The sequence below is a fragment of the Puma concolor genome, chromosome C2, assembly GCF_028749965.1.
Source record: "Puma concolor isolate L17-30 chromosome C2, mPumCon1.1.hap2, whole genome shotgun sequence".
Lineage (NCBI taxonomy): Eukaryota > Metazoa > Chordata > Mammalia > Carnivora > Felidae > Puma > Puma concolor.
This window is the reverse complement of record NC_141675.1, coordinates 111646037-111673277: the sequence shown is the minus strand read 5'-3', so window position 1 is coordinate 111673277 and position 27241 is coordinate 111646037. Positions and strand designations below refer to the sequence as shown.

The 27241-nt window shown below is 35.9% G+C and overlaps 1 protein-coding gene across 2 annotated transcripts in view; it reads left to right on the top strand.

Annotated features, from left to right (window-relative positions):
* The window catches only part of ADGRG7 (adhesion G protein-coupled receptor G7), a 71710-nt gene that overhangs the window by 28234 nt on the left and 16235 nt on the right, over positions 1-27241 (top strand). For both annotated transcript variants that reach the window (XM_025914027.2, XM_086675615.1), the window contains 5 exons: positions 2770-2930; positions 3366-3521; positions 14812-14924; positions 21193-21539; positions 22232-22328. In XM_025914027.2, the coding sequence (XP_025769812.1) occupies positions 2770-2930; positions 3366-3521; positions 14812-14924; positions 21193-21539; positions 22232-22328 (874 nt within the window). The remainder of the gene's footprint in view (positions 1-2769; positions 2931-3365; positions 3522-14811; positions 14925-21192; positions 21540-22231; positions 22329-27241) is intronic.

Sequence of the window (27241 nt, the reverse complement as noted above, 5' to 3'; positions counted from 1 at the left end):
TATGGTACTTACCCTATCATCTTGCATACGGCCCTTCAGGAATTTTTATGTCTAACGTGAAATGTTGGTACTTTTCAAAGTCTAAAAAAAGTGATTATTTTGACAATAACAATAAGCAAAATAGGCACACACATTGCTTTATTCTCTCCCCAAATAAAAAAAAAATCTGATCCTAGAAAGTATACATTTCAGAATTAATAATGGCACTACTAAAGAAGAAGCGGGTGTTATTCGTGTGTCTGGCATGCTGTGGAATTTTGCTTCCATTTGCTTTGGATACATTCTTTGTGAAGGAGAGACTAAATCTAAGTCTTTTTTGTTCTTTCTGTGTTTTTCTTTTAATTAAAGAATATTTCATGCATATAGAAAAGTACAGAAAATAATGTAAGCACACCTATGTACCCACCAACAAGGCAAACTGATGTCAAATTTTGCTTTGTTTGCTTCAGACCCCCTAAAAAAAAAGAAGATATTACAGCTGCACCTGAAGTTCTGTGCCCTATCTTTTCCCATCTCTCCTCCCCAGAAATAACATCTATCTGAAGTTGGTACGCTTCATTTTTATGTTTGTCTTTAAACTTGTGCTACATATTTATATATCCATACATAAAATAGTCTATTTTGCAGGTGTTTAAAATATTTACATAAGTGGTATTATGTTGTATGGAACTTGCTTTTTTAAATTTTAATTTAATTAATTTTTTTTTTGGAACTTGCTTTTTTTGAAAACTAAACATCTCTTTTTGGAGATTTATTCATATGTTATCTTAACTTTTGCCTATCTGATAAATATGTTACTAGTATTTTTATATTCCTTTTGCAGCTTTGAAGTTCAATGATACGTTAGATTTTTTTCCTTCCTTTACTTGAACATCTTTTCATGTGTTATTAGACATTCTGATTTTCTACTCTGTGACTTGCCTATTCAAACACTATGATCATTTCTCTACTGGCTTTTTGTTTGTCTTTTTCTTATTGGTCATTAGAAGTTCTTTGTGTACTCTGAACACAAAGTTATATATTTGTTATATATAAGTCACAAATATCTTTTCTCCAGTCTGTAGCAATGACATGGATGGAACTAGAGTGTATTATGCTAAGCAAAATAAGTCAGTCAGAGAAAGACAAATACCATATGATGTCACTCATATGTGGAATTTAAGAAACAAAACATAGAGGAAGGGAGTAAAAAAAGAGAGAGAGGGAGGCAAACCATAAGAGACTCTTAACTATAGAGAACAATCTGAGAGTCGATGGAGGTGAGGTGGGTGGAGGGATGGGCTAAATGGGTATTAAGGAGGGCATTTGTTATGATGAGCACTGGCTGTTATACGTAACTGATGAATTACTAAATTCTACTACTGAAACCAATATTACATTATATGTTAACTAACTAGATTTTAAATAAAAACTTGAAAGAAAAAACTGTCAAGAAGGTATATCCAGAAATACAGATATTTAAAAAAATTATAGGTAAATAGAATTTCTTCTAGTGAATCTGAAGATCTAGTTGAAAGTGATTGTTTTCTAATAAATGAGCAAAATACTGTAGGAATGAGGAGAGGGGTAAGCAAGAATTTTCATTTTTTAATTTATATATTTCTATAGATTTGACCTTTAAATAACCATGTCATTCTTTTATAAAAAACAATAATAATGAAAAGAAGCCTTACTGAATTTTTAGGGTTAACTTTGTTATCTAGTGTTGAGAAGGAACAATTTGGTAAGGTCAATGTGCCATGTAAAAACTCTGTAAACCAATGTCTTTATTTCTGGGTAGAGGATAGAACAACATGGCTGGCTGTGGAGGACATTTTAGGAGTCGTCAGGACATTGTCTGCCTATTTATGCAATCACACTGAATATGCTGGCTCACTGCCAGGGTTTTAGTTTTCCCGATATCACTAGTAAAAGCAGAGTTTAGAAAATTATTTCAGTCTAAAATGTGTAATTATTTTTGTTGCTTCTGTTTTAAATATGACAACAGTTGTACAAAGTGTTAAGAGGCATTCCTCAGGTTGTTCTGTTTGACCACTGCCATGGCCAGTCTCCATACAAAAACCCTCTGCTGTGGCCATGCTTTTCTAGGGCCTCTGAGGAATAGCTGACCGCTTTTTCCAGCCCCCTGAAGAAATATGTCACAATAGCCTTTTAGCCTCGGGAAAGACCTGTGATCATCATGAAGTAGTCAATAGTTCAAGAGATGATGGAAAGTATCTGGCTCCACTGAAACAGTCCCTAATATGTGCAACGTGGGCTCCTGGCTCTGTGGCTGAATAGACTGGTTTCTGCTCAGTCCCTTTTAACAGGACACAGAACTCACAGACCACTTTTCTAGGCACAGCTGCCTCCATATTCGCTCACTGTTTCTGGTCTGATGTCTTAACAGTGGGTAAAGAGACATGGCTTTAGGCTACCTGAATGTCATGTTCACTCTTGCTGCATAGAAAGCAAGATGTTATTTTTATACATGAGATCCTCACAATACCTCCTTGAGGTGGATTAGGTAGAAACTTTTGTCCCTATTTAGAAGGTAAGGAATCTGAAACTCAGGAAAAAAAATTAATGTGAGTGGAATGGCAAGCCACAGGTTATATATGTTAATTACATATTGCAATTGAAGAAAGATTCAGCCAGCAAACCATTTTTACTGTACTTTACTCAAAGATAAGCAGCCATGCAGTTGAACAATGAAATGGGACTTTGTTTTTTGTTTGCCCTTAGGTTCATTTGTTGATTTTAGTTTTTATTTATTTTTTTTCTTCACAGGTAACACAAAATGTGGCTTTATAGTGTATCAAAACAGCAAGTTTTTCCGATCAAAAATTTTTAAACCTAAATCAAATTTTAGTCAAAAAATTATCTCAGGCAAAACTGATGAAACAAAAAAAGATCAGAGAACTTCTGTTGAAATTGTCTTTAACCCAAGGGTGAGTTTTTCCCACCAACAACAAAAAAAATTCTGTCCACTTTTGATTACAAAAGCAGGGTTGGTTGGGCAAAAGAAATCTACAGAAAAACCCTTTATTTTTTTAAGTTTTTGTTTAAATTCCTGTTAGTTAACATAGAGTGTAACATTAGTTTCATGTGTATAATATAGTTATTTCACAGGAAAATTCTGTGAAAGATTCTTTGAAAATATTCATTTATACCTTCTCCCACCTATGTTTTTGTCAGACTAGCTAAATGCAAAATGAACTAATTTGAATTTCATATCCTTTTCCCTCCTCCCTAATCTATAATGAAGATGTTACACTTAGTACATACCTAATTGATTTCTAATATGCTTATTTTCTTCTATTTGATTTTTTTCTACCTGGTTAAGTATTTAAAAAGAAATTAGTTGTAATTTTTTCAATTTACAGTATGATCCAAAAACGTTCCAAATTCATTCCTATGCCTGTGTCTATTGGAATTTTATAAAAAGGGATTGGGACACAAATGGCTGTCACAAACGGAGGGGCACTGATGAATTCTTGTACTGCCACTGCAACCATACTACGAATTTTGCTGTATTAATGGTAAGGATGTACATAGTAATCTCTTTCGGGCCAAGAATTTTCCTTATACACAGCTCTGGTATATACTAAATTGGAGATACCTTTGGGGCTTATTTTGCATAGAAATTCAACCTAGATTACACGGAAAAACAGGGAATGGAGTGATGACTTAAAAAGGAAGTTCTGGTAAAAGCAAGTAAATAGAGCTTTTTACAGTATGGTCTCAGGGTGGGTGAGTTCAGCACTGTGCATTTATTAGTGAGAAGGGAGCCCATATGCAAAAGAGGAGCTGACAGACTCCATTCAACTAACTCACATGTGAAACTTGAAGTTGTTATAGCCAGAGGTAAGGCTGTATAGTCTGTGTCGAGGGTGGGTTTAATGCATACTTGACTATGGGTGGGCAGTTTAAATAAGTTACTCAAAGCTTTTTCCACTGGAATAATCTACGTTGCTAAGTTTATGCTAGAAGATAAAAGAGGAAAAACTCTTGAATTTATCCAATTTGTTCCATAGTTCCTTTATGTATTTCTTAAAGCTTAAAAGCAATTTTTTAAAAATATGAATATAGTTGACACACAATGTTACATTAGTTTCAGGTGTACAGCATAGTGATTCGACACGTTTCTACATTAGGCTGTGCTCACCACAAGTGGAACTATCATCTGTCACCTTTCAATGCTACCACAGTACCACTGACTATATTCCTTATGCTTTGCCTTTTATTCCTGTAATTATTTATTCCATAACTGAAAGCCTGTATTTCTCACTCCCTTCACTCATTTTGTTCTCCTCCATTCTCTGCCCTCTGGCAACATCAGTTTATTCTCTGTATTTACAGGTCTGATTATGCTTTTTGTTTGTTTATTCAAGTGTTTTTGTTTTTAGATTTCACATGAGTGAAATGATATGGTATTTTTCTTTCTCAGTCTGACTTATGTCCCTTAGCATAATACCCTCGAAGTCCACTCATGTTGTTGCAAATGGCACAGTCTCATCCTTTTTTATGACTTCGTAATATTTCATCATACAAACATACCACATCTTCCTTATCCATTCATCTATTAATGTATTCCTTATATCTTTTAGCTCCAAAGCTACCCTGTGTGATAACTGATAACACTTAGCTCTGATGTTCAGCTAAAAATGCACCTTTGAAAGTTCTTGGGTTGACTCTTTTAAGAGAGAAACTTTTGTTTGTTCTATTTTCAGAAATGTATTATTCTGGTAAAACCAAAAATGTTAGTTTTTACACTTGATGGAATGCTTTTATATGTAATGTAATGGGGAAGGATGTAGTGTCTTACACTTATTGATACTATGAATCTTCCTGAGACAAGCAGATGTTTCCATTCTCCATTAAATGTGATGTAGCTATATTCGGGAAGCCAATAGAGATCAGAACATACTGGCACAACATAGAATATCAAATGTTGGAAACTTTCTTATAAAAAAAATTATTGCATACATTTTTATTTATTTGTTTAAATTTTATTTAAATACAAGTTAGTTAACATATAGTGTAATAATGGTTTCAGAAGTAGAATTTAGTGATTCATCCCTTACATATAACACCCAGTGCTCATCCCAACAAGTGTCTTTCTTAATATCCATCACGCATTTAGCCCATTCCCTCACCCACCTCCCCTCCAGCAGCTCTCAGCTTATTCTCTGTATTTAAAAGTCTCTCATGGTTTGCCCCACTCTGTGTTTTTATCTTATTTTTCCTTCCCTTCCCCTTTGTTCATCTGTTTTGTTTCTTAAATTCCAATTATGAATAAAATTTTATGATATTTGTTTTTTTCTGACTGACTCACTTATTTTACTTAGCATAATACATTCTAGTTCCATCCATGTTGTTGCAAAAGGCAAGATTTAATTCTCTTTGATCACAGAGTAATATTCATATATGTATATGTGTGTGTGTGTGTGTGTGTGTGTGTGTGTGTGTGTATATGCCATTTCTTCTTTATCCATTCGTCAGTCAATGGATATTTGGGTTCTTGCCATAATTTGGCTATTGTTGATAGTGCTGCTATAAATATTGGGGTGCATGTGACCCTTCAAATCAGCATTTTGGTATCATTTGGATAAATACCTAATAGTGCAATTGCTGGGTCATCGGATAGTTCTATTTTTAATTATTTGAGGAACCTCCACGCTGTTCTTTAGAGGTGGCTGCACCAGTTTGCATTCCCAGCAGCAGTGCAAAAGGGTTCCCCTTTATCTACATCCTTGCCAACATCTGTGATATACTGAGTTGTTAGGTGTGAGGTGGTATCTCTGACAGGTGTGAGGTGGTATCTCATTGTGATTTTCATTTGTATTTCCCTGATGATGGGTGAAGTTGAGCATTTTTTCATGTGTCTGTTAGCCATCTAGATGTACTCTTTAGAAAAGTGTCCATGTCTTTTGCCCGTTTCTTCACTGGATTATTTGATTTTTGGATGTTGAGTTTGGTAACTTCTTTATAGATTTTGGATACTAACCCTTTATCTGATATGTCATTTGCAAATATCTTCTCCCATTCCATCAGTTGCCTTTTAGTTTTGATTGTTTCCTTCACTGTGCAGAAGCTTTTTATCTTGAAGAAGTTCCAATAGTTCATTTTTGCTTTTGTTTCCCTTGCCTCTAGGCAAGTAAGAAGTTGCTATGGATGAGGTTAGAGGTTGTTGCCTGTTTTCTCCTCAAGGATTTTAATGGTTTCCTGTCTCACAATTGGGTCTTTCATCCATTTTGAGTTTTGTGTGTGTGTATAGTGTAAGAAAGTAATCCAGGTTTATTTTTCTGCATGTTTCTGTCCAATTTTCCCAACATGATTTGCTGAAAAGACTGTCTTTTCTATTGGACATTCTTTCTTGCTTTGTCAGAGATTAGTTGACCATATGTTTGTGGGTCCATTTCTGGGGTCTCGATTCTGTCCATTGATCTATGTGTCTGTTTTGTGCCAGTACCATACTGTCTTGATGATTATAGCTTTGTAACAAAGCTTGAGGCCCAGAATTGTGATGTCTCCAGCTTTGGTTTTATTTTTCAAGATTACTTTGGGGTCTTTTCTGATTCCATACGAATTTTTGAATTTTGTGCTCTAGCTCTGAAGAATGCTGTTTATTTTGATAGGGATTGTGTTGAATGTGTAGATTCAACAATTGTTGAATTGTATTTGTACAACAATTGTAATTGTGTATTTTAACAATATTTGTTCTTCTAATACATGAGCATGGAATGTTTTTCCATTTCTTTATGTCTTCTTCAATTTCTTTCATAACTTTTGTAGAATTTTCAGTGTACAGATATTTCTTTGGTTAGGTTTATTCCTAGGTATTTTACAGCTTTTGGTGTAACTGTAAATGGAATGTATTCCTTGATTTCTCTTCTTGCTTCTTCAGTATTGGTGTATAGAAGTGCAACCAATTTCTGTACATTGATTTTCTATCCTGCAACTTTGCTGAATTCATGGATCAGTTCTAGAAGTTTTTTGGTAGTGTCTTTCAGGTTTTCCATGTAAAGTAGCATGTCATCTGTGAAGAGTAAAAGTTTGACTTCTTCCTTACTGATTTTGATGCATTTTATTTCTTTTTGTTGTCTGATTGCTTAAGCTAGGACTTCCAACACTGTGTTGAACAACAATGGTGAAAGTGGACATCCCTGTCATGTTCCCGACATTAGGGGGAAAGCTCTCAGTTTTTCCCCATCGAGGATGATATTAGCTGTGGGTCTTTTGTATATAGCCTTTATGATCTTGAGGTATGTTCCTTCTATCCCTACTTTCTTGAGGGTTGTTATTAAGAAAGGGTGCTGTATTTTATCAAATGCTTTTTCTACATCTATTGAGAGGATCATGTGGTTCTTATCCTTTCTTTCATTGATGTGATGTATCTCACTGATTGACTTGCAGATATTGAACCACTCCTGCAGCCCAGGAATAAATCTCACTTGATTGTGATGAATAATTCCTTTAATGTATTGTTGGATTTGGTTTGCTATTATCTGGCTGAGAATTTTTGCATCCATGTTCATCAGGGAGATTGTCTGTAATTCTCCTTTTTAGTGGGGTCTTTGTCTGGTTTTGAAATCAAAGTAATGCTGGCTTTGTAGAATGAGTTTGGAATTTTTCCTTCCATTTTTATTTTTTGTAACAGCCTCAAAAGAACAGATATTAATGCTTCTTCAAATGTTTAGTAGAATTCCCCTGGGAAGCCATTTGGCCCTGGGCTCTTGTTTTTTGGGAAATTTTTTATTACTGATTCAATTTCTTTATGGTTATGGGTCTGTGTAAATTTTCTATTTCTCCCTGTTTTAGTTTGGTAGTTTATATGCTTTTAAGAATTTGTGCATTTCCTTCAGATTGCCCAATTTGTTGGCATATAATTGCTTATAATATTCTCTTATAATTGTTTGTATTTCTGTGGTTTTAATTGTGATCTCTCCCCTTTCATTCATGATTTTATTTATTTGGGTCCTTTCTTTTTTCTTCTTGATAAGTCTGGTTAGGGGGTTATCCATTTGTTAATTCTTTCAAAGAACCAAATCCTGGTTTTGTTGATCTGTTCTACTCTTGATACACACACACACACACACACACACACACATATATATATATATATATATATATATACACACATATATGTATATATAGATGTATATATAGATAGGCTATATATATATATATATATAAAATTGATTTCTGCTGTAATCTTTATTATTGCCTTTCTGCTGTTTGGGGGCTTTATTTACTGTTCTTTTTCCAGTTCCTTTAGGTGTAAGGTTAGGTTGTGTATCTGAGATATTTTTTCCTTCTTTAGGAAGGCCTGGATTGCTATATACTTCCCTTTCATGATTGCCTTTGCTTCTCCCAGGGGTTTTGTTTTTATTTTCATTGGCTTCCATGTACTTTTGCATTTACTTTTTATTTATTTATTTATTTATTTATTTATTTATTTATTTTAAATTTTTTTTCAACGTTTATTTATTTTTTGGGGGGGACAGAGAGAGACAGAGCATGAACAGGGGAGGGGCAGAGAGAGAGGGAGACACAGAATTGGAAACAGGCTCCAGGCTCCGAGCCATCAGCCCAGAGCCTGACGCGGGGCTCGAACTCACGGACCGCGAGATCGTGACCTGGCTGAAGTCGGACGCTTAACCGACTGCGCCACCCAGGCGCCCCTTGCATTTCCTTTTTAATTTCTTGGTTAGATTATTCTTTCTTTAGTAGGGTGTTCTTTAATTTCCACATATTCGTGGTCTTTCCAAATTTTTTCCTGTGGTTGATTTCAAGTTTCATAGCATTGTTGTCTGAAAATATGCATGGCGTGATATCTATCTTTTTGTACTTGTTCAGGGCTGATTTGTGACCCAGTATGTGATCTATTCTGGAAAATGTTCCATGTGGACTCAAGAAGGATGTGTATTATGCTGCTTTAGGATGAAATGTTCTGAATATATCTGTTAAGTCCATCCAGTACAGTGTGTAATTGAGAGCCATTGTTTACTTTGTTGATTTTCTGCTTAGATGACCTATCCATTTATATAAGTGGGGTGTTGAAGTCCCCTACTATTATGATATTATTATCTATGTGTTTCTTTATGTTTGTGATTAATTGATGTATTTACTTGGATGTTTCAATTTGGGGGCATAAATATTTATAATTGTTAGCTCTTCTTGGTGGACAGTCCCCCTAATTATGATAGAATGCCCTTCATCTTCATTTCTTGTTATAATCTTTGTTTTAAAATCTAGTTTGTCTGATATGGGGCACCTGGGTGGCTCAGTTGGTTGAGTGTCTGACTTTGGCTCAGGTCATGATGTCACAGCTCATGAGTTTGAGCCCTGAGTCAGGCTCTGTGCTGACAGCTCAGAGCCTGAAGCCTGGTTCAGATTCTGTGTCTTCCTCTCTCTCTACCCCTCCCCTGCTCACACTCTGTCTCTCTCTCAAAAATAAATAAACATTAAAAAAATTTAAAAAAATCTAATTTGTCTGATATAAGTATGGGTACTCCAGCTTTCTTTTAATGTCCATTAGCATGACAGATGGCTTCCATCCTCTTACTTTCAATCTGCAGGTATCTTCAGTCTAAAATGAGTCTCTTGTAGGAAGCATATGGATGGGTTTTGTTTTCTTATCCATTTTGATATCCTATGTATTTTGATTGGAGCATGTAGTCCACTTACATTTAGTGTGATTATTGAAAGATATGAATTTAGTGTCATTGTGCTGCCTGTAGAGTTGGTGTTTCTGGGGATGTTCTTTGGTCCTTCCTAGTCTTTGTTGCTTTTGGTCTTTTTTTTTTTTCTTTGTTTTTCTCCACTCAAGGAGTCCCCCTTAAAGTTTCTTGCAGGGTTCATTTAGTGGTCATGAACTCCTTTAGTTTTTGTTTGTCTGGGAAACTCTTTATCTCCTCCTCTTTTGACTGACAGCCTTGCTGGATAAAGAATATTTAGCTGCATATTTTTCTGATTATGCACATTGAATATATCCTGCCACTTCTTTCTGGTCTGCCAAGTTTCTGTGGACAGGTCTGCTGTGAACCTGATCTGTCTTCCCTAGTAGGTTAAGGGCTTTTTTTTTCACTTTCATAATTCTTTCCTTGTCTGTGTATTTTTTGAATTTGACTATAATATGCCTTGGTGGTGGTCAGTTTTTGTTGAATCTAATGGGAGTTCTCTGTGCTTCTTGGATTTTGATGTCTGTATGTTTCCCCAGATTAGGAAGGTTTTCAGCTATAATTTCCTCACATAAACCTTCTGCTCCTTTTTCTCTCTCTTCTTTTTCTGGGACTGCAATGATTCGAAAATTATTCCTCTTTAATAAGTCACTGAATTCTCCAAGTCTTGTATCATGACTTTTTGCCTTTGTTTCCCTCTTTTTTTCTGCTTCATTATTTTCAATAATTTTATCTTCTATATCACTGATTTGCTGCTCTGCTTTGTCCATCCTTACATTATGGCATTAATTTGAGATTGTATTTTTAATTTTGGCCTGACTAGATTTTAGTTCTTTTGTCTCTATAGAAAGGGATTCTCTGGTATCTTCTATCCTTTTCAACCCTAGGTAGCATTCTTATAATTGTGGTTTTAAATTCTAGGTCAGACATCTTAATTATATCTGTGTTGATCAAATCCCTGGCTGTCATTTCTTCCTGTTTTTTCTTTTGAGTTGAATTCCTCCATCTTGTCATTTTGGAGGAAGAAAAAGATTAATAAAATAAAAAATAAAAATTAAAAACAAAATAAAACAAAATCAAATAAAGGAAGTTAGATCTTAGGCATGTTTTGTTTTGCTGGTTGAGAGAAACTTGATAAAATAGAGAAAAAAGAGAAAGGAAAAAAGTTAAATTTTTTAAAAAAAATTTAAATAATAAAATGGAATAAAATAAAACAAAGAAAATAAAATAGAATAAAAAAATAAAAAAATAAAAAAGAATTTGCTTTTTCTGTGTCTAGGAAACAAAAAGAAAGAAAAAAGAAAAGAACCTAAGCAAAAACAGTATAGAAAATGAGCAAATAAAAGAACCAGCAAACAGAATAAAACCTGAATGAAGTTACATCCAGTATCCCCTAGAACAGAATCTTTGCAGCATATTATAGTCGTAGACTAATAAGCAGGTGGAAGGGATTTGTGCTGGTCTTCTCGGGGATGTGCCTGGAGGGTTCAGTTGAGCAGGGTTTGGTGTAATGGCTCCATTCTCCACCTGGTGGCACTGCTTAGCTTACTAGGGTCGATTTGTGTGTGTGCATGCACACACATGCACACATGTGCTTTAGAAGTGAAAATGACTTTACCCACCTTTCACACAGGAACCTGTAGCCTCATGACTTGCTATCAAGCACCCTCCTTTGTCATAGGCTTCTATCCACTCCCCACCTGTACCTTGTACCTGTCCAAGCTGTCCACTTGCCAGGTGGCACCTCCCTCCAGAGTTTTATCTCAGATAGGGCTGTGTTTCAAAACCCCACCCTTCAGACACCCCTTTGACTTGGACCTGTGCCAACTCTCTGCAAGAGGGTCTCACCATACAATGGCCAGGAGCTGGCTTGCCCCAGAAAATGTTCCTGTGATCACACAGTGGCAGAGGCCACTGTGGGCAAATCACATCACACAGCCTGCACTAGGTTTCCCTGCACTCTGGGGTCTTTGTTCTAATATCAATAAACGTGACCACTCTCCAAGGTCCACTGAGACTTTCACCTGCGGGGAGCCCATATGGCCTCTACCAAATGCACTCCAATCTGGGGAACCACTTCTCCCTATGTGGTACACGGATCCCTCAGACCACACTACTTCCTCCTGGAAAATTCTGGGGATTTTTCCCTACTTCCTCACCAGAACACTGAGCTCTGAAACTTCAGACTTTGGACTTCACTGTTTATAGAATCCTGGCAGTATTGAAACCCTCTCCTTTTCTCCCCATCAGAGAACAGGTGTTGATTGTTTTCAGTCCCTGCGGGTATTTTCACTCTTTCTCTCCAGCTACTTTTAGGGGGAGTGCTTTTCTTGTGTGATTTCAATGTGCTGCATTCTCCCCCTTTGTCTTTCTTTCCTCTCTTTGTGAAAACAGCTCTGTACCCTCTATGGCTCCGTGGCTTTTCTCTCCCCCAGTTCACCTCTCCACACCCCATACCTGCCAAGTTCTCTGTTTCCAATTATGCAGATTGTTGCATTAATCCTCAGATCAGTTTCCTAGGTGTTCAAAACAGTTTGATGCTGATCTAGCTGCATTTCAGGGATGAGACAAGCTCAGGCTCCCTATACTACTCTGCCATATTAACTCCTCTGTACTTGATTTACAAAAGTTTTTGAAATAACTATAGATTTCTTTCTTATTTATTTATTTATTTATTTATTTATTTATTTATTTATTTATATTTTACAGTCTTTATGTCACTTTTTAAAGTTTATTTATTTATTTTTGAGAGGAAGTGAGAGGGAAAGAGAGAGTACACACGTGCATGTGTCCCAGGGACAAAGGGAGAGAGAATCCCAAGCGGGCTCTACGTTTTCAGTACAAAGCCCAACTTGGGGTTTGATCTCATGGTTCATGAGATCTCGACCTGAGCCAAATCAAGAGTCTGACACTTAACTAACTCAGCCACCCAGGCACCCCCATTTATTTCTTTTTCTTACTTTACTGTACTGGATTTAACTTTCAATACAATTTTTTTTATATCAAGTTTTAATTTACATTCTAGTTACTTAACATATGGTTTAATATTAGTTTTAGGAGTACAATCCAGTGATTCATCACTTACATATAACACCCAGTGCTCATCACAAGTGCCCTCCTTAACACCCATCACCAATTTAGACCATCCCTCCCCCCACTTTCCCTCCTTTAACTCTCAGTTTGTTCACTATAGTTTAGAGTCTCTTATGGTTTTCCTCCCTCTCTTTTTCCCCCTTCCCCTATGTTCATCAGTTTTGTTTCTTAAATTTCATATATGAGTGAAATAATATGGTATTTGTCTTTCTCTGACTGACTTATTTTGCTTAGCATAATACACTCTAGCTCCATCCATGTCATTGTAAATGGCAAGATTTCATTCTTTTTGATGTCTGAGTAATATTCCATTGTGTGTATGTGTGACACACAGCACATCTTCTTCATATCACATCTTCTTTATCCATTCCTCAGTTGATGGACATTTGTGCTTTTTCCATAATATGACTATTGTGGATAATGCTGCTATAAACATTGGGGTTTATGTGCCCCTTCAAGTCAGCATTTTTGTATCCTTTGGGTAAATACCTAGTAGTTTAATTGCTGGGTCAAAGGGTAGTTCTATTTTTAACTTTTTGAAGACCTCTATACTGTTTTCCAGAATGGCTGCACCAGTTTGCATTCCCACCAGCACTGTAAGAGGTTTCCCCTTTCTCCACATCCTCACAAACGTGTTATTTCCGGAGTTGTTAATTTTAGCCATTCTCACAGGTGTGAAATTATAGTTTTCTTATTTTAACTATCAAACCTTTATTATTTTAATTGACTTTGCTTATTTTCTAACGTATTGCAGAGAGATCTGCTTTCTTAATTAGAAAATAGTAAAGATAAAAATTAACTTTTTTGATACCTTTAAGATCATTACTATCATTTGCTAGATGTGTAAATCTTGGGTTGCTATATATATTAAATGATACGTAATACATTGTCACAGTTATTTTTCTTCTTTTCTGAGGTCAGGCTTTCAGCTATTTCTTCTCATTAATGTCTGAATCTGCCTCAATGCCTACCACTCACTTTGTAGTTAGTTTGGGTTGCCAAATTTTTTTAAAGTTTGATTAGAACTTTAAAATATCTAAATAAATAAATAAAATATCTAAATAAAATAAATATGTATCTAAAATAGGAGCAGATAGGCTCTAAGTGAATAGATGATTTCTAAGCTTGAAGGTTTATGTATATTCTATGATTCTTTGGTATCTAGTCAGTATACTGTACACAGGAAGTAACATGAAGTCTTTGTTTTATAATTTTTAAAAATGAAAATTATTTTATTTTTGTTTTCTTCCTATAAAAGTAATACATATTTATTGCATAAGGTATGAAAGTTTATCTATTAAGCATAAATATATTTATTCAAGAGATGTGGGTAATATTTGTAAGTACATTAAAAAAAGTAAGCTCTGGAGAAGAGATATGATTTCAAGAGGAAGGGTGGTATGATGTGGGGTAGCCGGCAGTTAAGAGAAATCTATATTTTTTAATGTTTCTACATTACTTTCATGTTATATAAATATTACTTTCTATTTTTTTAACTATTAAAATAAAGGCAGGCAAAAATATTATATATATCCTACCCACCCAGTGACCACCAATATTACCTCTCCATAGAATATACTTATCTATGAATATATATTAAAATACTGGGCTAGATATAGATATATCGGACAACAATAAGACTGCCGTTTTAAAAAAAATTAGCAGGATCACATGAACATCTTTCCATGTCCAAAAAACATTTCTGCAACTTTATTTTTAGTGCATTAGCTCAGATATGCATATTTCCTCTTGGATGATAGTTACACACAAAAATAACGTGAGGGATAAATTTTAGATTTTAGACATTGAGGTAAAGTATATGTTTTCTTTAACTGAATTGGTTAGATAACTGTTCTCAACACTCTAATTCATATAAACTGCTTAGAGAAAAGGGGTTAATTTATTTCTTTTTAAAATATATTAACAGTTTTATAAAAAGACATATCTGGCAACTATCTGGTTATTTTGACCAATGTAACTTTTTATGATGTTGACTTTCATAGACATTTCAGGAATTGTTAGTAAAAAATATGAGTCTTAACTTGTTTTTTAGAGTTTCGAAAAGAAATATAAATATCCTGCATCACTAGACATATTATCCAATGTTGGATGTGCGCTGTCCATTACTGGTCTGGCCCTTACAATTGTATTTCAGATTGTCACCAGGTAAGAAGGGAAACAGTCTCCTTTTATAAGAAAAATTGCTATCTTGATATTATTTCCTCTGCACATATTCTCATCATAATATGGTCTCTTGGAGATAAAAGGGAAATCAGAATTAGTTCAACAAGTTCATCTTACAGAAGAGCACACTCAGTTCTGAAGAGGCTAAGAAATACATACAAATAAATTTATAATTAAAACTGTGGTAAGTGCTTTGAAGAAAAATTACATACCATGTGATTATAAGTTTGTCATGTAAAAGTAGTGTGGTCCCATAGCTCATTAATGCTATATAGTTCCTTTGTGTTGAATAGAACCATACCTACCAATTTGCATTTATAAAAGAGCAAAACATTGCTAAACAATATTTTTGAAAATTAAACTAATTTAAAATACATATTAAGCTTTCAAATGGTCAAACTTTTAAAAAGTCTTTAAATTCCATAGTTCGAAAAAAATCTAACTTAAGGGGCACCTGGGTGGCTAAGTCAGTTAAGTGTCCGACTTTGGCTCCGGTCATGATCTCACAGATTTTGGGTTCATGCCCCACATGGAGCTCTCTGCTGTTAGCATAATGCCCGCTTTGCCTCCTCCGTCTCCCTCTCTCTCTGTTACTCCCAGCTTGTGCTCTCTCTCTCAAAAATAAATAATTTTTAAGAAATCTAACTTTAAAAATTACCTATAAACACATATTTCTTTCCACCTTGACCTCCTCACTAAAGGTCCAATTTTATATAGCACTTGTTATTTTTTTCAAATGCTACATTTTTATCAATATGTAAATATAAGTTTGTTATTTATTAGTTTACCTGGGTACTCTCTGTTTTCCCCATCAGCATGAAAATCAATGAGAACAGTGACTTTTTCTGATTTTGTTGTTTCTATTGTTGTTTGTTTTGTTTTGATTAGTGTATCCCCAAGACTGAGCACAGTACCTGGCCCTTAGTAGAGGAATATCTGTAGAATAAGTGGGACTATTGAGTATTCCTATGTGGTCCTCCTCCCAAACTCAAGATATCCCAAGATGAATTCATCTTTCTTTCAGAATTATTTCTCCCTACTAAATTCTCTCATAAGTGTTTTCTCAGATGTGTAGGCTCAGAACCTTTTATTCTGAAAGCATTGCTGTTTAAAATATTTCCTGAAATTTTATTTAAAAAGTTGAAAACCTATAGAAAAGTTGCTAAATTTTCAAGCATTTCCTAAGAACACGGGTATTCTCTTCTGCAGTATAATACCATTATTCTCACTCAGGAAATTCAACTCAACCAATTTACCATTGATATAATGTTACTGTGTTAATATACAATCCATATTCAAATTTCTGCAGTTGTTCCATTAATATCCGTTATAGCTGAGTGGTCCCCCTCCCCAATTCATTTAGTTGCTATGTTTCTTTTCTTAAAATTTTTTTAATGTTTATTTATTTTTGAGAAAGAGACAGAGCACGAGTTGGGGAGGGGTAGAGAGAGAGGGAGACACAGAATCTGAAGCAGGCTCCAGGCTCTGAGCTGTCAGCATAGAACCTGATGTGGTGCTTGAACTCACAAACTGTGAGATCATGACCTGAGCTGAAGTTGGACACTTAACCAACTGAGCCACCCAGGAACCCCAGTTGTCATGGTTCTTAGTCTCATTTAGCCTAAAATAATTCCTCTGCTTTTCTGTTTGTTTTGGTATTTGGGGACATTAAATCGTTTGAAATGTTCGTGTCAGTTATATTGTAGAAAGTAGAATATTCAACAGTTTAGGATTTGTCTGAAATGTTCCTCATGATTAGATAGGGGTTAAATATTTTTGATGAGAATACTACATCATTAAGTCTTTTTCAGTGTGGTATATATAGCAAGAAGCATGTGATGTCAGTCTGTCCCATTATTGGTTGTATTAAGTTGGATTCCTTGTTTACAGTGGTGTCTACTGGAATTCTACACCCTAAAGGTTAATATTTTCCCCTTTGTAAGCAATAAGTAATCTGTGGGATGATACTTTAAAATTGTGTGACTATTCTGTCCCCCAACTTTTACTCAATGGTTCTTATTGGAATATGTTATTACCTTGATGGTTGAAAATGATTCTTTCTCTTTATTTACTCTATTCCTTTGTAAAGAAGTGTACTCTTGAATGTAACCAGAGGGAGTCTCTTCATGTTGTTTTGGCATGTCCCTAGCAGTCTTTAAGCACTTTTTAATTTCAGGTACAGCAAGATGACCCAGGCACATTTTTCACTTTCTCTGCTCATATTCAGAAAAAGCCATTTGTTCAAAGAGCCAGAACTCCTTTTGATTCCTCTTCTTTATCTATCACACTTAATGAATCTCTTGCCATTCACTCAAAGTTTTTATAATGAGTGCTAATTATGGGCCAAGCACCACATATAAACTGAATACCAAACTATGAACAGCAAGTAAGCTCTCATTTCTCATGATATTTATATTCTTTGGCAAAGACAGATGTTATACAGATATATACAGAATTAAATATATGATTACAAATAGTGGTAAGCGCCTTGAACGAACATTGCATGCCATGTAGTTACAGGTCTGTTATGTAAAATGAAATGGCTCTTATATTTGTCCTTTTATTTGTATTTCTTTTTTTAAAATGTCCATCTTTGAGAGAGAGCAAGTGGGGGAGGGGCAGAGAGAGGGGGACAGAGGAACTGAAATGGGCTCTATGCTAACATAGAGAGCATAATGAGGGGCCCGAACTCAAGAACTGCAAATTGCAAGATCACGACCTAAGCTGAAGTTGGACGCATAACCACCTGAGCTACCAGGGCCCCCTTTTATTTGTCTTTGTATCGTAATCATACTTGAACAGTTTTTGAGCCCATTTGAATAAGTTGTGGTAGGTACATAACTAGTGTCTTTGCCTAAAATTTCAGTACTTCTAGTGGTTTTCAGATTTTTTTTTCATTCTCTATCGACATGTTTCTTAGCACAGTTATGCTGCCATGTATGTCACTAAAAATTCATCAGGAAACAAAAACAAAAATTAAAAAATGGTATTGACTTCTAAACGTGAATCAAATAGTTTTCTTTGTTCATGGACAGGGTCCCCCATAATTATATATAAATTACATATAATATGTATAATTTATAGTAAATTATAAATAATTTAGATACATAAGATATATAAGCGACATAATATATGTTATAATACATTATATAATTATATATATTATATAGAAAAATAACATAATATTAATGTACAGAATATAGAAATGTACAGAAGAGCCAGGCTATTTGAAAATAGCCTGTTCTTCCTGTGGATTACAATTTCTGTTTGAAACTGGAAAAAAATTAGAAGCTAACTTTGCTTTTATATAAAAGGAATCTTTTGAGTACTTTTTGCAGTTCTGGTCATTAAAACTTTCAAAAGACTGAATTAAATTTTGAATTATTCAGAAAATCTCAACTAAAACATCAAGAGGATGAGCAGAGTTCTGTTTAAATATACACTTTTTATGCATTGTAGAAATCCAAAGACTGAGAAGGTTCATGATGAAATGTTATAAAATCATAAAGGATATGTAATTAGTAAGCAGACTTATTCATCAGATTCTGAGATATTAAAAATGGGTACTTGGAGATGTTAGAACTTTAAGCACAGTAATAAACTTAGGGAAATAGTTATTTGAAGAGGCCTTGTATTCTGAAAAACCCAGAAGGGCTTAGATGGTAGTGAATGGAAATTCTGTAACTTTCATTAATATAAGACTGCATACCATAGTATACAGAGAACTATAATATGTCATTAAAGGGGCCTTCTGGATATATCTGCCTTTAACCATTAAGGCAAACAATACATGCACAGTAAAGACAATATGAAACCTCACATTTGAGATCAACCCTTATTTAGGGAAACCTTGAATTCTCTGCCAATCTGAAAATACACAGGTAGGCCACCACAGAACACACATGTGGCATGAGCACACACACCCATTCTCATTTTCTCTCTCTCTCCCTCCCACTGCCTTTTAAGGACTCCTGGTAAACAAAGCTTGCAGACAAAATGAGAAAAGGCTCTTCTTTTCTAGCAAAGATCTTAGGTAAAGGTGAGAAGGTAACAAACCCAAAAGTTTTAAAGAATCCTTGGTTCTACCCCCCAGAAATTATGTCTTCAAACAAAGGAACAGTCTTCAAGCATGGTTTATATTATAAGGATCATCCAGAGCATCTTGGCCATTTGACTGTCAGCAAGTATTTCCTAAAATATGTTTCTTGGACACAGGTGAAATTTTGTTGAGTATAAGCCTTTCAGAGGGATAGTAATCATCAGTCTACTCAAATTATGAAGAATGTCATTAGTAGCAATAGACCATGAAACACATTTTAAATATTTTTACTTAACTTAAAATGTTTATGGAAACCTTACTCTTTAAATGTAATATAAGCTAAACTTATACCATTTTGTTTTAAACTTATAAAAGTAGTTCAAAATTATATTTGGCTTTATTTTTTTTAATACAAAATTTATCGTCAAATTGGTTTCCATATAACACCCAGTGCTCATCCCAATGGGTGCCCACTCTTATGTGGATCCTGAGAAACTTAACAGAAGACCATGGGGGAGGTGAAGAGGGAAAAAAAAGTTAGAGAGGGAGGGAGGCAAACTATAAGAGACTCTTAAAAACTGGCCTTCTTTTAAAATCCATACTTGGTTTTTTTAATGTAAAAGACTTTATTTATTTGTTTGTTTATTTATTTATTTATTTCTTAAATGTTTATTTGTTTTGAGAGAGAGAATGTGTGTGTATATGCCAGGGTGGGGGAGGGACAGAGAGACTAGGAGAGAGGGAGAATCCCAAGCAGGCTCCTACTCTCAGCATAGAGCCCCACATGGGGCTCGAACCCACAAACCATGAGATCATGACCTGAGCCAAAATCAAAAGTCAGATGCTTAACTGACTGAGTCACCCAGGCGCCCCTATATAAAATACTTTTTAAAGTACAAGAGACTTTTTCTCCACATTTGAACATATGTTCACTTACTAATGTGGAATTTTTTCCTATTTTGAAATTTAAAAAAAATCCATTTGGAGTCTTTCTATAGCTGGCCTTTGTATATGTTTGCAAATCTGGAGTGGAACCTATTGTCTATTATAGTAGAAGAAACTGCCCTAAAAGTTAGTGGCTTAAAACATTAATTTGTTATGTCTAAGGACTTAATTTGGGCTCAAGTGGCTTGATGGGGCTCAGCTGTGATTCTTCCATTGGTCTCTCTTATGTTCTCCTGTGAGGAGTCAGATGGTGGGTGGAGTTAGGCTAATCTGGGGCTCATCTGGTATGCTGGGAGAGATGGGTCTTTCTCCCTCTCCACATAGTCCCAGAGCATTCCTATGCAGTTTCTTCAATAGGTTAGCTAGACTTTTTACCTGGTGGCTCAAAACTTCCAGAAGCACAAAGGGGAAAGAAAGCTTGTTTTGAGTTTCATGGGCAGAGTGCCTTTATGGAGTCCTCCATAAAAAAAAAAAAAATCAGAAAATGTTTCACCACTGTATAGGTATAAAGGTGAATATATTAATATTATATGTTCATATTTATTCTTTGACCTATAATAGTTAATTATTTTCCCTTTTGGTTTTAAAAGGAGTTAAAACTTTGCTGTGGACCATAAAACTATCATTGGTCCTAAGCACTACTTTGGTGAATAAGTTGGCCCTGGCTTCCAGGCCTCCTGGCGCATTTCATTAGGGAGATCAAGTCACAGGTTGGCCCTGGGAGAGGATTACACAGCATATAGATACCAGAAAGTAGAATCCAGTGGGAGTCCTCTCTGATGAATAGCAGTTACCTTTTATTATAACAGTTTCAAGAAAGGATGTATCGGGGGCACCTGTGTGGCTTAGTCAGTTAAGCATCTGACTCTTGGTTTTGGCTCAGGTCATGATCTCATGGTTTGAGCCCCACATTGGGCTCCAAGCTGACAGCATGGAGCCTGCTTGGGATTCTCTCTCTCTCTCTCTCTCTCTCTCTCTCTCTCTCTCTCTCCTCCCTCCCCTGCTCTCTTTTTCTCTCTCAATAAATAAATAAACTTAAAAAAAAAAAAAGAAAAGATGTATTGACCTATTTTCTCTAACTCACTTCTCTGTGGAAATGAGAGGACAGTGAGCTCTTCTGGTGCAGTTGGAAAGGTAGGTTTACCAGCTGGCCCATGGGCTATGAGCTGGATTTACATCGAGTAATAATATTTTTCACTCACAATTTCACTAGAGTTTATTTTTTGCAGATGTTCTATTTGTTCAATTATATTTACTTGTTTTTAGGAACGTCAGAAAAACCTCAGTAACCTGGGTGTTCGTCAGCCTGTGCACATCAATGTTGATTTTTAACCTCCTCTTTGCGTTTGGAATCGAAAACTCCAATAAAAACTTAGTGAAACGTGATAATGACACCAATAAGATGGATTCTGATAAAAATGAAATACCCACGCAAGATACTGTTGTCATCTCGAATCCCACCTGCACTGTGATGGCTGTCTTGCTCCACTATTTCCTGTTAGTGACATTTACCTGGACTGGAATCAGTGCTGCCCAACTCTATTTCCTGCTAATTAGGACCATGAAGCCTCTTCCTCAACATTTCATTGTGTTCATCTCTTTAATAGGATGGGGCAAGTGTTTGCTTTTCCACTTAGTCATACATTAATTTTCTTGAAATAACTTAAACAAATACCTACTTAAGGCCTAACAGCCCAAGTCCTTTAGGTAGGGGTGATGGAAAGCCAGCACCACCAGGAGTGCCTTCTGCCTGGTTGTTCACACTCCTGGGAAGGAGACACGTGTGATCAGGCAGCTGTACTAGTCACATCATAAGCTAAACTCAAATGTTAATTTCCTTTAACATCTCTAGTAGTTTGATTTGAAATTTAGACCACATATAATGTGTTTCCTAGCTACTTTAAAAGAAATATTTCAAGAAAACCAGAGTGACTCTAAGAAAAATAATTTCAAAAATTTTCAAGTTCCAGAAAAGAATTGTGTTCGTGGTATCTAAATTTAAATTTCTTCAAGTGAAAGAGGAATTAGGCCATTTAAGAATGGAAATTGTGGTAAGTGTTACAAAGGAATCAGAAATAGTATCAGGTTATTATGTACAGCCAACAATAAAAGACAGAGGCAAAGAGTTACAGAAAAATTATGTCCACCATTGACCTACATCTGTAGGTCATTTAGTACATTGTCTAGAGTAGAAAGAATAACATAGTCTTGAAAAGGGTCAGACGTATAATTCATTTGTGTTCTTTTATAATTAATTTCAGTTTTGGGTAAATTATTAATTTGGTGCCTCTCTTTTGCCACATAGGAGTCCCAGCTATCGTGGTGGCTCTGACAGTGGGAATTATTTTTTCTCAGAATAGAAATGATCCACAATGGGAGTTAGAGTACCGGCAAGAGGAAATGTGAGTTTATATTTTTAAGAAATGTTCATTTATTTGATATAAGAGTGTAACTGTTCAGTGATATTGAATGTAAGTATCAATGTACATATGAATCTCACTTTATAACTGTCATATTATAAGTGGGTATTTCAAATTCTCAAAGAACACATTATATTTTAAATATAGTGACATAAAAGTTTCCTATGATAAATCCTTTTGTAAAACAAGTAATTACCTTCTAAATTTATATTCTGAACTTCTTATATTAGATTTGTCTTCTTTAATTAAGCCTGAAAATCATAGGACACAATATGTGTGATCCTTAGTAACCCTTTATCTTAGTTTTTTTAATCTAGAAAATGGGAATTACAATGATAGTAATACCCACTCTGAGGTCATGGTGAGGGGTCAAGCGAGTGTGAAAATATTTCATAACTTGAAAAGCACTATCCATGCTTTTTACCAGTTCTATATTGATAAGATTATTATGAATACTTGAAGATGATTTATCACACATTACAAATTCTTTCTGTGATTATAGTGTGAATAATTAACTCTTACTAATGGAAATACCTGACTGTATGGTGTTTGCTTTTTATGTGAGGTGGGAGAGAAGAAAACTGAGCTGAACTCTTTACATGTGTGTCTGCTGCCAAACAGCGACTGCTCTTTAATTTATCCTCCCTTCTCCTTTTATAATCCAGCCATTCTCATCCCCAGATCCACCTTAGGTCCCAAAGCAACTTAAAAAAACAACAACAGAATTCTAGGAAATGTGCCAGTACACCCAAGGAAAGTCTGTGTAAGTCAGGGTGCATATCTAGTTCCAGGGCTGACCATGCCCAACTGTAGACTAGGAAGCTATCTTCCTGGCTTGATTTTAGGGGCCAAATACTCCAGGTACTATTTTCTCTGTTTAATTAGGGTTAAATATCTTTTAATTAGTTAAAAAATGTTTTAATTCCACAATTACAGAACAGGGGTAAGATGCAAATATCTCACGGGACAGGTAATTCACTTCATATAGCATCACTGATTTCCTTCCCTAACCCCGGGACAGGGCTAGACATACTACTGTCAAGGCCTTCAGGAGAAAGAAGCCTACCATCTTAGATACATTCACATTGAGCTCTAAATAATTAAGAGCAGATTCTTTCCTGAGCACACTGTAGGTGTTAAGGAAGACACTAAGCAACTGATAATAGAAGTTGGAAAGAGAGGAAGGATGCTTAACATGAATATCTGCCTCATCTTGGACTCATCCCCCACCTTTCACCCTATACACATGCATCAATGGTCACATTTTTTCAGGATGTATGTGGAAAGAGAAGGGAGTATTTTTTGGTTTCTTGAGTTACCCTCCCAGCAATTATACCACCATATCCCACACTCTCCCCCACTGCTCCCAGCTCTGCCAGTCACACGTGAAACCCCTAACCCAGTTCCCCTCATGTATGGCTATCTCTGCAAGGACCCAATTAAGGGGTGACTGCAGGGCAGAACACACTCCTCTTTAATGCTCCATCCCTTGATTGTCGGTGCTGCCATCATATAGGCTGTTTCATACTTTCCTGAAGGATTGAGGTAACCTGGAAAATTATAATGCCCAAGAGGGAAATTCTTTTTAGGTGAATGCTGCATATGATATAGAGCTCTCTTCATGGTATGTTTTCTGGCAAAATCACCATGGAATTAAACAGTTCATCTGAGGTCCACTTGTGATGCTCTCCAGACCTCAGGTCCATAGCTATTTGTCAGATCAGCCTCCATTGTGTGCTCTCCAATCTTAATTCTAGAAATTCCACTCCATACCTAAAAGGGTTAGTCTGACTGTAGGAACAATCCTCTCTTAGACAGCCTATTTCTCAAATCTGAGTTATTAAACCCAGAATAACAATAGGAAAGGCTATTATGAGAAGAGATTAAGCACGACTCTCTCTCCAGGAAGGACAAAGGAAAGAGGGGGTGAGGAGTCCTGTCTTAGTGCACACTTCCTGACGACCATGGGTATCTAAGCCTATTTCCCTTCCAGGTCTCCCCAGTGGTATGAGGTGGCTGAGAAGTCCTGCGTACATTTATAGGCACACACGCATGCACACACATTCACACACACACACACACACACACACACACACACACACACACACACAGATCTATAGTACAAATAGTAATCCTCAGAAATTGTATTGTCAAAAGTAGAAACAACTCAAGACTCAGGTAAGGAAAAATATATATATGTATATATATTTGTATATGTATATGTATTTGTCAAATTGTTTCATAATTAACAAGTCTGCCTTTATCCAATAGATGTGTATTGTTCATTTTCTTTCTCTATCCTTTCTTCCCGTCTTAAGCCGTGTTTCTCTAGACTGCCTAGATAAGAAGCGTGTTCATCTTTTTCACTTAAAACTTTTGATAGCCACTTGCAGTGTGCCTGGGTGGCTCAGCCAGTTAAGTGCCCAACTTTGTCTCAGGTCATGATCTCACAGCTCGTGAGTTTGAGCCCTGCATTGGGCTCTGTGCTGACAGCTCACTCTCTCTCTCTCTCAAAAATAAATAAATGTTAAAAAATATTTTTAAAAAATAAAACTTTTGATAGCCGCTTGCTTTGTCACCAAGTTGCTTCTAGAGATTTGAAATCCTTCCTCTCAGAAGGATTTCATTAAATTCTCAGCCAAGTGCTCTCCTGTTTCTTCTGTGAATGGCAGGAGGGTGGCCTCCAGTTACACATAAAAGGAAAGCCTAAAATCCTGAAGATAAACTTGCTCACTCTCACCATTTTATTTAAGGATAGACCTATTCTATCTGTTAATGGATGAAGGCACTCCTTTTTATTTTTTAATTCATTACAGAGATTTGAACATCTTCCCAGTTTCCTTCTAGATCATTTGGATTAGAAATAAGTTTCTAATAATTTAAAATATAACAAATTACAATGCAAAACAGTTTAGAAATCCTCTGACATGTATAATAATGGTGTTTTGCCCGCAGGGGAAAGAAAACATACATTAACTAAATGCCAGGGAGTCTTAAATTATTTTGTTAATAATAATGCCCACCTGGGGCGCCTGGGTGGCTCAGTCGGTTAACCATCTGACTTTGGCTCAGGTCATGATCTCACGGTTTTGAGTTGGAGCCCCGCATCAGGCTCTGTGCTGACAACTCAGAGCCTGGAGCCTGCTTCAGATTCTGTCTCCCCTCTCTCTGCCCCTCCCCCACTTGCACTCTGTCTTTTCTCTCTCTCTCTCTCTCTCTCAAAAATAAACATTAAAAAAATAATAGCGCCCACCTGACACCTCCACTTGGGTGTCTAATGGGATGTCTTCTGGTCTTCACTCCCCAACCTGCTCTTCTTATCATTTTTCCCATCTCACTAATGGTAAACTCCATCCTTCTAGGTACTCAGGCCAAAGAACTTGGAATCACTCTTAATTCTCCTACATCTCACATCCAACCTGTAAATAAATCCTTTGCTTTACTTTAAATATATTGGGAATCAGACTCTTTCCTAACATCTCCTCTCCTGGTCCAAGTCACCAGATTATTGTAATAGACTCCTAGGTGATTTCCTACTCTTGTGTATCCTCTTCTATTATCCCTGCATCTAGCTAGAGTAATACTTCCAGATCTCAATACAGATCATGTCAGGTTTCTCCTTCTCATCAAGAGTACATGCAACAACTGATAAAGCCATAACATAATTTGCATCTTTTCACTAATGCCATCTACATACTATGTCTAGCTGCACTAGATTCTTTGCTATTCCTTCAGTTCTCAAATCAGGGCCTTTGCACTTGCTGTTCCCTCTGCCTAGAACACCCTCCCCCTTATCTACTTCAGATCTTTGCTGAAAGAAATATCACTTTTTTCCATAATGCTTTTTCTGACAACTCTATTTAAATTGAAACCCTCCCCCCCAACACATATACATACACATACACATAGTAATACCTACTCTCATTACCTGCTTTATTTTTCTCCATAGCACTGGTAACCATCTGACACAGTATATATTTTATTTGTTAGTTTTATGTATTCCTCTCCTTCAAAATCACTAAAAAAAGGAATTTTTATTTTTTAATTTTTTTCATCATGGTAAGTGTACTCTTTAATCCCCATCACCTATTTCACCCATCCCCCCCCCACCTCCCCTCTTGTAATCATCAGTTTGTTCTTTGTAGTTAAGAGTCTGTTTCTTGGTTTGTCTCTCTCTCTCTTTTTCCTTTGCTCATTTGTTTCATTTCTTAAATTCCACATATGAGTGAGATCATATGGTATTTGTTTTTCTCTGACTTATTTTCCTTAGCATTATACTCTCTATCTCCATCCATTGTTGCAAATGGCAAGATTTCATTCTTTTTTATGGCTGAATAATATTCCATTGTGTGTGTGTGTGTGTGTGTGTGTGTGTGTGTGTGTGTGTGTGTGTGACATCTTTATCCATTCATCTGTCGATGGACCCTTGGGCTGCTTCCATAGTTTGCTATTGTAAATAATGCTTCAATAGACATGGATATACATGTATCTTTTCGAATTAGTCATTTTGTATTTTTTGGGTAAATACCCAGTGGTACAATTGCTGGGATTGTAGGGAAGTTCTTTTTTTATTTTTTTGAGGAACCCCCGTATTGTTTTCCATAGTGGCTGTTCCAGCTTGCATTCCTGGTTCTTTAAATTTAACGAAGAGGGTTCCTTTTTCTCCGTACCCTTGCCTGTACACTTGCCAACACTTGCTGTTTCTTGTGTTTTGTTTTTAGCCATTCTGACAGGCATGAGGTGGTATCTCATTGTAGTTTTGATTTGCAATTCCCTCATGATGAGAGATATTGAACATCTTTCATGTGTCTGTTGGCCATCTGGATGTCTTCTTTGGAGAAATGTCTTTTCATGTCTTCTGACCATTTTTAATTGGATTATTTGTTTTACAGATA